The sequence below is a fragment of the Salvelinus sp. IW2-2015 genome, linkage group LG14 (assembly GCF_002910315.2).
Source record: "Salvelinus sp. IW2-2015 linkage group LG14, ASM291031v2, whole genome shotgun sequence".
Taxonomy (NCBI): domain Eukaryota; kingdom Metazoa; phylum Chordata; class Actinopteri; order Salmoniformes; family Salmonidae; genus Salvelinus; species Salvelinus sp. IW2-2015.
Genome location: NC_036854.1, coordinates 29,554,433 through 29,568,696, shown reverse-complemented (window position 1 = coordinate 29,568,696; position 14,264 = coordinate 29,554,433). Strand labels below are relative to the sequence as shown.

At 42.9% G+C, this 14,264-nt stretch overlaps 1 protein-coding gene across 2 annotated transcripts in view; it reads right to left on the bottom strand.

Moving 5' to 3' along the window:
- The window catches only part of LOC111973308 (LIM zinc-binding domain-containing Nebulette), an 81,175-nt gene that overhangs the window by 39,260 nt on the left and 27,651 nt on the right, over positions 1-14,264 (bottom strand). For both annotated transcript variants that reach the window (XM_070446609.1, XM_024000631.3), the window contains exon 4: positions 8,241-8,348. In XM_070446609.1, the coding sequence (XP_070302710.1) occupies positions 8,241-8,348 (108 nt within the window). The remainder of the gene's footprint in view (positions 1-8,240; positions 8,349-14,264) is intronic.

Here is a 14,264-nt window from a genome sequence, read left to right as displayed (position 1 = left end):
TTGTCACACTAGTTTATTTTTATTTTTATTTGAGATAACAAGTGCAAGTCCAAAAAGGCAACACCCTCATTAACCTTCAGTAGCCTTAGCTGGGTAACAATGACAGCATGAAGAGACCAGGGGAGGGGAGTGAGCTGTTGAAACCAATTAAGCAGATTTGGAGGAGTTGGCATGAAAAGAACATGACCAGACTCCCATCCTCCCACTCAGTGTCCAAATAAGCTGTTTGGATGCAGCAGGACACGAATAATGGATATTAAAATTCAATATCCCTCATTTAGACTTGACTATCACCATCATTTACCTTTAAATATAGGGCTTTGGGCACCAATGCTGTGGGAGTTTTCCTCCTCTTGTTATATCTAGTGGAATAGGGTTGCATTGGGTTTGTATGGCAGAAAGAAAGCTAGATTTAACTGGATGACAGACTTATTTKGAGTCCTGACATCACAGTGAGTCTATTGATGAAATACAATTCGGCCCAGTGACTCATGTTGCAACAAGCAGCACTTGTCGTTATTATGTATCCTGCCAAGATGAAATACGAGGAAATCCACTTGTAGGTGTAAAGTCGTCAGCAATGACATTTCTCAAAAAGACAAACAAATCAAGTTGTTCTGCATTGTTCTCAGTGCCCTTGCTTTCATCCATTTAAATTACACCGAAAAGTCAAAGAGATGGCAAACGAATACAACGCATGGACATTCTAATCTGAAAAAATGCCAGTGTTTCAAAACTAGATGCCGTGGGCATAGCATTTAGCCAGTCAATAGCTCTAGCACAATATCTGCACTCCCTATTGGCAAAGTGAAAGTCAATGGGCAGTCAGAGGAGGCTCTWTTCTTGCTGCGTGCGGCCATGTGCCTTGGCTCTTATCTCAAAGGCACTGAGCAGAGCTGTGGTAGCTGATTTAGAAGACACAAACAGGCTCAAAACAAAGCAACACTGTTTGTAGAGCATGCAATGGCTATTAGTGGGGTCAATTCAAATCAAATGTTATTTGTCACATGCGCCGAATACAACAGGTGTAGACCTTACAGTGAAATGSTTACTTACGAGCCCTTAACCAACAATGCAGTTTTAAGAAAAATACCACATCTAACACATCTAATACAACCACATGCTTTCATTGTCAATTTTATAGGATACTGTGAAGGGTTAAGTTTTTCTGACTGAAATCCGTCATCACCATCAGTACCTCATGTCCACCCACCTAACCACAACTGCTACTCTGCAATCAGCACAGTCTAGATTGTACTAAACAGCAGGAAAAGCTTTGGGCAACTCAACACAGACAAAGCCGTTACTGTAGAAAACCATCATCAGCGACAGCCAAGTGTCATTGCTGGCCAATCACAGACTTTTACAAGTCTGCCACAACTTCCAACAAAGGTAAACTGGGATGATATTGCTAGTTCATCAATATTCATTTACAGTTGAGTGGGCTAAACCTCCCTCTGTCATTGACCGTTATTCATACGGCCCAGAGAAGCCAATTGAGTGGCAATACAACCATCAATCACTGTAGTTAATTGGCTGTAGTCCTATGGAGCAAAGAACATCTTAGCAGAGGAGGAACCTTATAGATCTGAGTTTTGGTTCTCCTTTGCTGTTTGGGTTCTTCTGCGACACACAACATTCCAGAGATAGATGAGCCCCACAGTGACAATCATTCATTTGGCTTCTCTCCTACATAGCACTGCAGGTCGCTTCGGCAGATTATATGGTGGAGTTAATGATGTTTCAGTAATGTGGCTCACAGTATGCACTGCTCTTTACAGGGTGATTTATGAAGATAATGAGATTGCACGAGAACTGGGTTCAATCAGTATTTGTTTTCTTACCAATACTTTAGCTGCACCTGATTGAGCTTGCCCGGCACAATGGAACCAATGGAATAGTCCCAAATGTGCACTACAAACCCCACCCATCTGGCACTCCAGACAGGCTCAAAGTATTTGGAAGAAAACAAATACTATTTGAACCCGCAGGTCTAGATTGTACATTGTGGAGGGAGGTTTGGGCCTTAGGAATTGTGCCTGTCAATACAGGAGCATGAACAGGGTGGAATGAGCCAAAAGGATTTGTATTAGCWTTTTAGGAGGGCATCAGATGTTGGCTAAACAGGGCAGCCATCTGGTCGCAACGTTCACTCAACCGTTTCATAGGGGCAACAAACAGCCAAAATCGAGAGATCAAATGTAAAAGTTTCGACCCATCATTATGTCTCATTTGAAGCTCTGTCAACATCATTTTGAGAAAAACAAAACAAAATCCCTTAGGGATGATCATGTGGTCAGTGCTGCACATTGCATTTAGTCCCATTTAACATCAGAACCATAAAAGTCTGTGCTTTCGATCCATCACGTCAGTACTACTTACTAAGTACTGATGGTAAATTCACTGCCTTGGTCCGTTAGCAGTACATTCGGGATGGCGTAGGAGAAGAGCTGGATTAAGAAATCATAGGCCCGTTGCTTGGATTTTTTTAGAGCCTAGTCTTATCGTAAAAACATGTCAATTAAATGTAAAAATGCATTACCTTTTAATGTGGCATGAACAACACCATTATGTTTTTTAAATGTTTAATGATTGTGATAGGCTCATGTTTCACAGGTAGGCCTACGGGGTACTCCCACTATTTATTTTGCTGGGACTCCGTATCACCCCTGTTACACTTACATTTGTGCCCTAATTGGTTAACAGCTATGATGTTTCTTTTCCGATTTTTTCTCTAATAAATCAGACACCCAACCAAGGCAGCAGGCTCGTGGAACCCACTTGGGCCCCCTGCCTCCTCTCCCTGTCTGATGATCAGCAGAGCGACAGTAGGCTATCTACTGTCATTAAAGGACCGTTATGTTTTTCAAGTTCTCAGCCTCTGTAAGCCCCTGGGTTAATATGGCCCTGCGTATGAGAAGCAAGGATTTACAGCAACCAAAGTTAACCTTGTGTTTGTTTCTTGATAGGACTTGGACAACAGCGCAAATGTATTTATTCATAATTTATTCATCCTGTATTCACACAGGTGATCCTATTGAGATTGAAAATATATTTTAGAAGGGGAACCTGTCCTAAATGCCACACTGCAAACTAGTTGCTGGGGGTAAGAGGAGAGTTATGGCAAAGGAATGCATTTAGAGTAGCCATAGAGATCACTGAGGGGGGAAACATGGATGGGACAACTAGTAAGACTAGCACCCATCCTATGGACAGCGGCACAATAAACAACCAATCCCAAAGCTGTTTTTGTATCCTGGTTACATTGAAGGAAAAGGAGTCCCATAAACTCAATGCAACATGAGAAGGATTTAGTTGCTAACTTTCTATCCAGTTATGTTCAAATTAGGGATAACTTGAAACAGCTACTGTATGTATGATGAAGTTGTTGTTGCATGTGTGGGTGTGGGGGGGTTTATAAATAGCCACATTCATGTTTTTCCATGATGTTTGGGATTTGATAACAGGGTAAGACTGGTAGGCGTGGTGCTTCTAAATACAGACTGTAACAACCAAGACGTGGTTCAAATCACACCAGAGGATTCTGGACCGATTCTGGGGGGTGGATGTGTATTTTGGGTGGCCACCGCTCTGTATTCTTAGCTTCATATTAGCCATGATGAAGAAACAGAAGCCATTCAATCCTGTCTCAGTACCACCACAGCGTTCATATACAATTCAACCATGTAGTTGTTGTCCTTGTGTGAAGGGTAGGTAAATAAACTAGCATTAGCAACTAAACCTGAAGCTAATGTAGCATTAACCGCTAACTAGCATTAGCAACTAAACCTGAAGCTAATGTAGCATTATCCACTAACTAGCATTAGCAGAAACAAAAATGTACTTCTTCAGGCCCTGAAAACCTGCCAAGTGCTAGATGACACATAAAGGTATTCAATGGATGTTGAATGAGAAATATTTATTAGGCTTGTATTTGGATTAGATTATGAAATTGCCTGCTTTTAAGTTCAGCAGCATTAACATACTCATATTTGAAACCACTTTTCAGGATACCTCATCAGTGAACAACTGTCACGCCCTGACCTTAGTTTTCTATATTTTCTGTATTATTTTGGTCAGGTCASGGTGTGACGAGGGTGGGTATRTGTGTTTTTGTCTTGTCTAGGGTTATTGTTTATCTATGGGGATTTTTGTATGTCTAGGTAATGTAGGTTTATGGTGGCCTGAATTGGTTCCCAATCAGAGGCAGCTGTTTATCGTTGTCTCTGATTGGGGATCCTATTTAGGTTGCCATTTTCCAGTTTGGTTTTGTGGGTGGTTGTCTATGTGTAGTTGCATGTCAGCACTCGTTGTAATTAGCTTCACGTTCATTTTGTTTAGTGTTCTTCATTTATTAAAGAAGAATGTCTTCAAATCACGCTGCGCCTTGATCTCCTCACTACGACGAACTTGACAACAACTGACAGAATTTTCTCAAGCCTCCAGATGTAATATGAAATTTAAAAAAAGTTAATTAAAATCAAACCAAACTGCCTTGAAAAGTAAAATAAAATAAAATGGCACACAAAACCTCTCTGCAGACTAACATTTCAGCTACACTACAAAAGACACCATTGATGTGCCATCATTCAATGTGACGCTCCCGCTACACAGAAACCAACCAAAATCAACTGTATTTCTCATTATTTCAATTCACAAGATAAAATGAACCTCTGCGATTCTTGAGCTTGGACGCTGTCGACGCAATGAGAGCAAAACAGCAGCTTTCATTGATTTCAATGCTGGACGCCCGATGCCTGTAGTGCTGCAGGGCCTTAAGACTCACCCTTCACTGATTTCTCCTCTAAGCAGCCGAAGGCAACACAGACGTCATACCAGAGTCTATGATATGGTCCTTATATGAACCAGCACTTCACTGACCTAAAGGGGCCTGATAAAAACATCTCCCCACTCCCTCCTATCTTCCTCCCTCCTCTCTATCCTAGTTTCCTTTAGTTCATTACCTCCCTGTCAGGTGAGCCTTGTGAGAGGGCTGGCTAATAACAGAACCACGCGTAGGTTTCAGATTTCCCTCCTCGCTCTCTGATGTGTTAGCTAATGAAGGAGGTAGATGTAGCTATGGTAATACCCTCCGGGKGGGTTTACACAGTGGAATAACGCGATCACGCAGTCAGGCGAGTTCAAATCAAATCAAACTTTATTTGTCACATGTGCCGAATACAACATGTCACCTTTCACCTTACCGTGAAATGCTTATTTACAAGCCCTTAACCAACAGTGCAGTTCAAGAAGAGTTAAGAAAGTAACACAATAAAATAACAATAACGAGGAAATATACAGGGGGTACCAGTACCGAGTCAATGTGCGGGGGTACAGGTTAGCCAAGGTAATTTGTACATGTAGGTAGGGGTGAAGTGACTATGCATATATAATAAACAGTGAGTAGCAGCAGTGTAAAAATCTAATGGGGGGGGGTGTCAATGTAAATAATACGGTGGCCCTGGGCAGTGAGTGGGGCTCGCTTACCTGGTTCAGCAGTGGGTCAATGTGCCTCTGGGACGACGGCGTCCGTAACCCTCTCTTCCCCCAGAAGGACCTGTGTAGACTTAAATCAAATCACACAGGATAAGTGAGAGCACATACAGTATGTGGAAGGTTAAGAGTGTGTTGTATTTAAAGGGATACTACAAGATTCTGGCAATTCATTTTGTGTCTCTGCGTTTTTATGTCTGCTTGCAGTATGAAGGAAGTCAGAGGTAGTTCCGCCAGCCAATGCTAACTAGCGTTAGTGCAATGACTGGACGTCTACAGGTACGCTAGTGACCCAAGACCAGCGGTGCATATCATCAGTTTAAAGCAGTGTCCTCTCCTTTCCTTTGCACTGATGTGAAAACACAAGACAGCAGAAAGTAACTCCCTGGTAGGAATCCACCATGTGCATTCACCCACTCTATCTTATGTAGCTGATGGAGACGAGACGAAGAGAGGAAGCCACATTATACTATTGAGATGCACCTGAGGTAACTGAAGCACTTGAGATTTCTCACCTGATAGAAGTGTTGAATTCGTTTAGCAACACATTTCGTCTCAGCACACTCTTGATTGGAGGGATCAGACAAGGATGTTCACTCGCACCGCTTACATGTTTTGTGTCATCTACATAAACTGATCCAGGCTGTATGAAGGCCCCTCGTGCACTTACCAGTACTGTAGTGTGTGTGTATACTGTAGTGTGTGTGTGTGTGTGTGTGTGTGTCATTATGAAAAAGGTAAACAGACATTCTGTTAGTGTATTATTTCAATGGAGTCTGCAATACAGAAGAGAGATTAGGAGTCGATAGGAGTCGTTAAGAGAATGTAGGAGTCGATAGTAGACGATAAGAGTCGTTAAGAGAAGATAGGAGTCTATATGAGTCGTTAAGAGAAGATAAGAGTCTATAGGAGTCGTAAAGAGAAGATAAAGAGTCTATAAGGAGTCGTTAAGAGAAGATAAGAGTCTATAGGAAGTCGTTAAGAGAAGATAAGAGTCTATAGAGTCGTTAAGAGAAATAAGAGTCTATAGGAGTCGTTAAGAGAAGATAAGAGTCTATAGGAGTCGTTAAGAGAAGATAAGAGTCATAGGAGTCGTTAAGAGAATATAAGAGTCTATAGGAGTCGTTAAGAGAAGATAAGAGTCGATAGGAGTCGTAAAGAGAAGATAGGAGTTTATAGGAGTCGTTAAGAGAAGATAAGAGTCTATAGGAGTCGTTAAAGAGAAGATAAGAGTCTATAGGAGTCGTTAAGAGAATATAAGAGTCTATAGGAGTCGTTAAGAGAAGATAAGAGTCGATAGGAGTCGTTAAGAGAATATAAGAGTCGGTAGGAGTCGTTAAGAGAATATAAGAGTCGGTAGGAGTCGTTAAGAGAATATAGGAGTCGATAGGAGAAAGAGGAGCAAACACTGAGTGTCCAAAACATTAAGCACACCTGCTCTTTCCAAGACATAGACTGGTCAGGTGACTCCAGGTGAAAGCTATGATCCTTATTGATGTCACCTTTTAAATCCACTTCAATCAGTATAAATGAAGGGGAGGAGACAGGTTATGGTAGTAGGTGCCAGGCGCACCGGTTTGAGTGTGTCAAGAACTGTAACCATGCTGGGTTTTTCAAGCTCAACAGTTTCCCATTTGTATAAAGAATGTTCCACCACCCAAAGGACATCCAGTCAACTTGACACAACTGTGGGAAGCATTGGGGTCAACATGGGCCAGCATCCCTGTGGAACGCTTTCAACACCTTGTAGAGTCCATGCCCCGATGAATTGAGGCTGTTGTTTTTTATTTATGTAACTCTTTTTTGTACTTTTACCCCCTAATGTGGTGATATCCAATTGGTAGTTACAGTCTTGTCTCATCGCTGCAACTCCCCTACGGACTCGAGAGAGCCGAAGGTCGAGAGCCATGCGTCCTCCGAAACACGACACTGCCAAGCATCACTGCTTCTTGACACACTGCTCGCTTAACCCGGAAGCCAGCCGCACCAATGCGTCGGAGGAAACACAATCCAGTAGGCGACCGAAGTCAGCTCGCTGGTGCTCGGCCCGCCACAAGGAGTCTCTAGAGCGCGGATGGACAAGGAAATCCCGGCCGGCCAAACCCTCCCCTAACCTGGACGACGCTGGGCCAATTGTGCATCGCCTGATGGTTCTCCCGGCTGTGACACCGCCTGGGATTGAACCTGGTTCTGTAGTGACGCCTGTGATGCAGTGCCTTAGACCGGTTCGCCACTCGGGAGGCCCAAATTGAGGTTGTTCTGAGGGCAAAAGGGAGTTCAACTCAATATTTGTATGGTGTTCCTAAAGTTTTGTACACTCAGTGTATATTGAATGTTTATGTTGTGCAAACCTGTGATTTCTCTCAGTGACCAAAATACACCCTCTGATTCACACACTGGTCCAGCTTTCAGGCTCCACTTTCCAGCAGGCTTTCGTTCCACACACACACACACACACACACACACACACACACACACACACACACACACACACACACACACACACACACACACACACACACACACACACACACACACACACACACACACACACACACACACACGCCGCCCCCCTCCATGCCTCCACATTATGTACCATTGTAACAGACTCCCCACAACAATACAAACAGGACACCCACACCCGGATAAGGTCAGGGGTTTGATGAGGTAACACAAGGATAGGAAGAGGAAGGAGGGGTAACCATGGTGACCAAGGGGTATAGAAAACGTGATCTCACGAAGCATACATTACTGATCTGCTCCTGTGTCTTCCTCAGTCTCTGCAGCTCTGGCGTGTCCGATACAATGCTGAAGCCTCTGCCTTTGCTATCCTCAAAGTCCTTTTTGTATTTCACCTGAAACAAGAGACAGCGATGAGGTTTGAAAACAGTACTTATTTGTAAAACTTTGCCATCTGAAAATGCTGCCTTTCGACAGTGATTCTAAACTTCAGCAAAATAGTCCGGCAAGTGTTGCGATGGGAAAGTGGAGAGCCTACTGTTCTGAAGTGAAGATACCGTGGTAAAAAGAGCTTAGTCAAAAAAAAMAAAMATGTTTTGTTAGGAAAAACTGGTCAATTTAAGTTTGTTCTTGGTTCCATTTATTATCTGAAAAAAACAGAAGATAAAGKGGGGTGATTTGAAAGTGGCAGTTGTTTTGCAGTCCCTTTTATCACTGAAGAGCAAGACAACAATTCCAACAAGATTATTATTGATTCAAAGCCTTTCATGTTGTAGAAACCCACATGCTATAGAATAGTTTTCTGCAGGGAACATATTAAACACAAATTAGACCAATCTTCATCCTTGACTAGCCTATTGGAGTTTCAAGAGCTTTAATTCTCCAACACTTTGAAGTCTCACATAAGCTCTGACAAAGTATTAATGTTCACACCTGATCGTTATCTTAATGTGCAGAATAATTATACTTTGTCAAGGGCACACTAGAAATCATTTATACTGTACATCACTAGACTGCTATATAGGATTGTAAAGAAACTTAATATAATTATATAGCCTCAATTCAATTCAGTCCCCGAAGGGCAATTTGGTTGCGGTGCAGGACACATAAAAAACATTTGACATACACTCCCCTACGTWTWTATTTTGACAGTGAAGCTAAAACTTTCATTTGGCTCTATACTGCAGCATTTTGGATTTGAGATCAAATGATTTCTATGAAGTGACAGTACATAATGTCACCTTTTATTTGAGGGTATTTTCATACATATCTGTTTTACCATTTAGAAATGAAAGCATTTTATCTATCTAGTCCTCCCATTTGAAGGTGTCATGAATATTTGGACAAATTCACTTATAGTGTATTAAATTTAGTCAAAAGTTTAGTATTTGGTCCCATATTCCTAGCACACAATGACTACTCTACAAACTTGTTGGCTGCATTAGTAGTTTGTTTTGGTTGTGTTTCGGGTTAGGTTGTGCACAATATAAATTAATGGTAAATAACGTATTATGTCATTTTGGAGTAATTTTATTGTATATAACAATAGAATATGTTTCTGAACACTTCTACATTAATGTGGATGCTACCATGGTTACGTTTAATCATGAATAAATCATGAGTGAGAAGGTTATAGAGCAATAAATATCATACCCCCCAAAACTGCTAACCTCCGCTGTTATTGGTAATGGTGAAAGGTTAGCATGTTTTGGGGGCACGATATTTGTGCATCTGTAACTTTCTCACGGATTTCACCCCAAAGTAGCCTATCATTGGCGATATTCTGTCCTTCAGTATTAATAGTCTACTATCCTGGGGCTTTGCTACCATTATGTAAGGCTCAACCAGTGAGTTATTACTCATATCATTAGCCTATCAAATTAGAGCTTGAAAAACACGGGCTGATAAATATGCCCGGCGTTCATGTCATGTCATACTGACAGCACAAGGAAACAGCTGGGACGAAGGGGCAGTTCGTTCCTCTGAGATTTCACGCATAGCAGGGCTGGAGCAAAAGACTGCATACCAACTACCAGGAGCTAGAAGCTCACATAAATACGGTCTATGTTACACATCATATGAATGAAATATATTCTCAGGTCCTCTCATAAGATTAATATCACTTTATTGGTCAATTGCACCCAAGGTCCAACCGAAATTTTACTTCTGTTTTTAACCCAACCTCTCACATACACATACAGGTTTTGGAGAGGTGCGGGAACTGCCACGCACTGGGAGCTGTTGTTGTGGGAGATTAAGTGCCTTGCTCAAGGGCAAAATGGCATCTAGGAATTGATACCAGCAACCCTCCGGATGCCAGCTCACTTCCCGCCAGATTTGAACTGGCATCCCTCCRATTGATGCCTCTCTAATCACTAGGCTACCTGCCGCCCCCAGTCTTCTCAGCTCTTGCTTCTGCTGGGTGACTCACTGATACACACATTAAAATGTCACATGTACAGAACTCGTACATTGCGTAATACATCCATTATGCAGACGTTTCAAAGTGTACCAGTGTGCTTTGATGGAAACAGATATATAGATATAGACACTAACAGGGCATCTCAGTTGGTGTGAAGAAGCTTGTGTCTATTGGGTAGTGATGAGAAATGCTCTGCTTTGCTCCCCTGTTACAGTCAGTAAGCACAGAGAGACAGAGACAGAGAGAGAGAGAGTGTGAGAGAAAGAGAGAGAGGAATGTAGCTTAGTAAGAGTAAAGGCCCCTTCAGGTCAGTGAAGTGCTGGTTCATATAAGGAGCTACGCCACGCACGCACTCTACGCAACTGCACGCAATCGGCACGCACGCACGCACTGCACGCACGAGCACGCAACGCACGTCCTTTGATTACTCCACGTAGGTTCCATAGATTCGCTGCACGCACAGCACGCACGCACGCACGACGCACGCACGCACGCACGCACGCACGCACGCACGCACGCACGCGACGACGCAACAGCACAGCGAGCACGCACGCACGCACGCACGCACGCACGCACGCACGCACGCACGCACGCACGCACGCACGCACGCACGCACGCACGCACGCACGCCGCACCCTGCACCGCACGCACACGACGCACCACGCACAGACAGACAGACAGACAGAAACAGAACAGACAGACAGACAAGACAGACAGACAGACAGACAGACAGACAGACAGACAGACAGACGCAGACAGACAGACAGACAGACAAGACAGACAGACAGACAGACAGCACAGACAGACAGACAGACAGACAACAAGAGACAGACAGACAGACAGACAGACAGACAGACAAGACAGACAGACAGACAGACAGACAGACAGACACAGACAGACAGACAGACAGACAGACAGACAGACAGACAGACAGACAGACAGACAGGACAGACAGACAGACAGACAAGACAGACAGACCAGGACAGACAGACTGACTATGGGTTTGAGCTGTAATGTGGAACGGTCATTAAGACACTAACTGCTTACAGATGGTAGGCATTGTAGGCAACTGTAATGAACCACAAATGCTGATGCTCCAGATACTCAACTAGTCTAAAGAAGGCCAGTTTATTGCTTCTTTAAATCGGGACAACCAGTTTTTTCTAGTCTGTGCTAACATAATTGCAAAAGGGTTTTCTAATGATCAATTAGCCTTTTAAAATTATAAACTTGGATTAGCTAACACAACGTGCCATTGGAACACAGGAGTGATGGTTGCTGATAATGGGCCTCTGTACCCCTATGTAGATATTCCATTTTTAAAAATCAGCCGTTTACAGCTACAATAGTCATTTACAACATTAACAATGTCTACACTGTATTTCTGATCAATTTGATGTTATTTTAATGGACCAAAAATTTGTCGCTGGCGCGGGGTCGCTGGGTCACACCCAGCGACCCCGGCTTATTTCAGGCTAAAAGCTAACAGTCAGCTAACGGTCACACCCAAAGAGCCCAGCTTATTTCAGGCTAAAAGCTAACAGTCAGCTAACGGTCACACCCAAAGACCCCAGCTTATTTCAGGCTAAAAGCTAACAGTCAGCTAATGGACATACCTAGAGAGCCCAGCTTAGAGGGAGTGAGTGCTGTATGACTGTCCCCCTGACACAGAAGACAAGAACTTGTTCTGACAATGTCCTCTATACTACATAATCTCCCCACCCTCCCTTAATGGGCTGTCTGATGTTCTAATGTAGGCCCAAGTTACAGCAAATATTATACCACATTTTTGTTACCAAATGAAGGTTGAGAAAACCTATTGGTAGACGAAGATTGATTGTAGACGGTCTCTCACAATATTGTGGTGGGGATCCTGGTTCGATCCCCTGTGAGCCCTACGCACTTCGTGCTCCCTCTACTCTGTCTCCCTACTCCTACTCCTACTCCTATCCTGCCGTAATATCGGAATTCCGTTATCCTTTAAACAGCGAAAGAAACAGGTGTATCTAGCGACAAAGGTTGGCGTAGTTAGAAACTACATTAAAAGATTAGAATGTGTATAAGACTAGATGTGTATCCAGTATGCCCATCTATAGCTAGAAGCAGAAGGGTAAAAAGAGATACTCCTTTCTTCAACAACTTGATTTTCAACATGATCATCTCTCTTTACACTTTGGGGCCATGTAAATAGAACCATACGTTACTCAGGGAAATCTCCAGCGGAGCCAGAGACCCTAATGGCCCCTCAGATGAGTTACCTCAAGCTTAAATGACCTCATTACTGACGTGCCGCTGCCATTGAGAATACGCTCCAAAAAACAGCTCAAAGAATGAATTACTTGTGTGCGAAGCAGAGACAAGGTGTTATTCTCCCATCCACACAGTGTGTGTATGTGTGTGTGCACACCACATTGTAAACCCTGATCCACTGATAAAGTTGGATGAATGTTGACATACAGTGAAGGGGCTGTGTATGGCTCAGATGCATGGTAATTGCAACGTCAGGATTGTGGGTTAGATTCCCTCTGGGCCACCTATACGAAAATGTATGCACGCACTATAAGACACTTAGGATAAAAGCCTCTGCTAAATGACACATATTAGTAAAACAGTAAAATTTATGCTCCCAGGTTATTTCATTGACACATTGTTYCGACCCGTTGGTCTTCATCGGCATCCATTTAAGTGATAATGCCCGATAAGCTGGTGTTTGGAGGATATATTGGCACGGTGTTGTGCCAATATATCCAATATATTCTCCAAACACCGGCTTCGAGGGCATTATCACTTTTATACAACGGGTTACCAATGATTTACATATTTTCATTAAAAACGTTTTTTTGATTAATTTATTCAAACTATTTCGTCCTTCCACAAAATATAGTCCCGACACAAATCTAGGGTTGCTACCCAAGCCGGGTGGTCGTTCGTTCTATCGGTTTGGTTGCCAGAGTCGCGACCCAGTTGTTCAGTCTTTTTGTTCTGTATCTATGGACGTGACCCAGTCGTTCGTTCTAAATGTTCCATTGCCATACTGGCTGGCATCGCTCTTATCCCTTGCTTGCTAGCTAGCCAACTACGGCTAACTTACAGTCATGTCAAACAGTGCAGCCAGAATAACAACAGTAGCTGCATTTGGTGTTTTCTAGTGACATTTATTTAGACACATCCATAACAATGATCTAATGATGCGCGATTTCACCTGGCATTGAAAATGTGCTCTCTCGTCAGGACACTGTTGGTCGAGAGCTAGCCAACAACACAGCTAACAACACAGCTAACAACACAGCCAACAACCCAGCCAACAACCCAGCTAACACAATCACTTCAAACTGAAGCTGGAAAGACTGCAAACTAGCTGCACGTTTTGTTCTATATTTCTTCAATTGACCTTTCTTTGTATATATCCATAACAATTATGCTGGTTCATGATTTTGACTGGCTTAGAAACGCTGATTGCCTGTCTGTCTCGTCCCGATATGTTCATTACTATGGGACAGCTGGAGATCGAATTTGAATATTGAAACAATGTTGCAAATGTCGAAGAGACAGACAGCAAGGTTTATACAAATCTCTGCTGTTGAAAATGAAATGTTAGTCTAAAAGAAATGTGAGATAATGTCTAGATGCTTTTTATAGTGGAGATCAAGTTTATAACTTGCCTAGCTGGGCTGATGAGACAGTGGATTGCTCAGTCAGATGGAACAGAGTAAATAGGCATTTTAACATCATAGATTTAGCTGGTGGTAACTTGTGGAATAGACACCGGCTGGAATGTGGTTTTAACCAATCAGCATGAGACCCACCCATTGTATAAATCAATTATGAAAACCTAAGGGCCGAAACGTTGTATCAATAAAGTCATATGGGAGCATGAACAGCAGTGTGC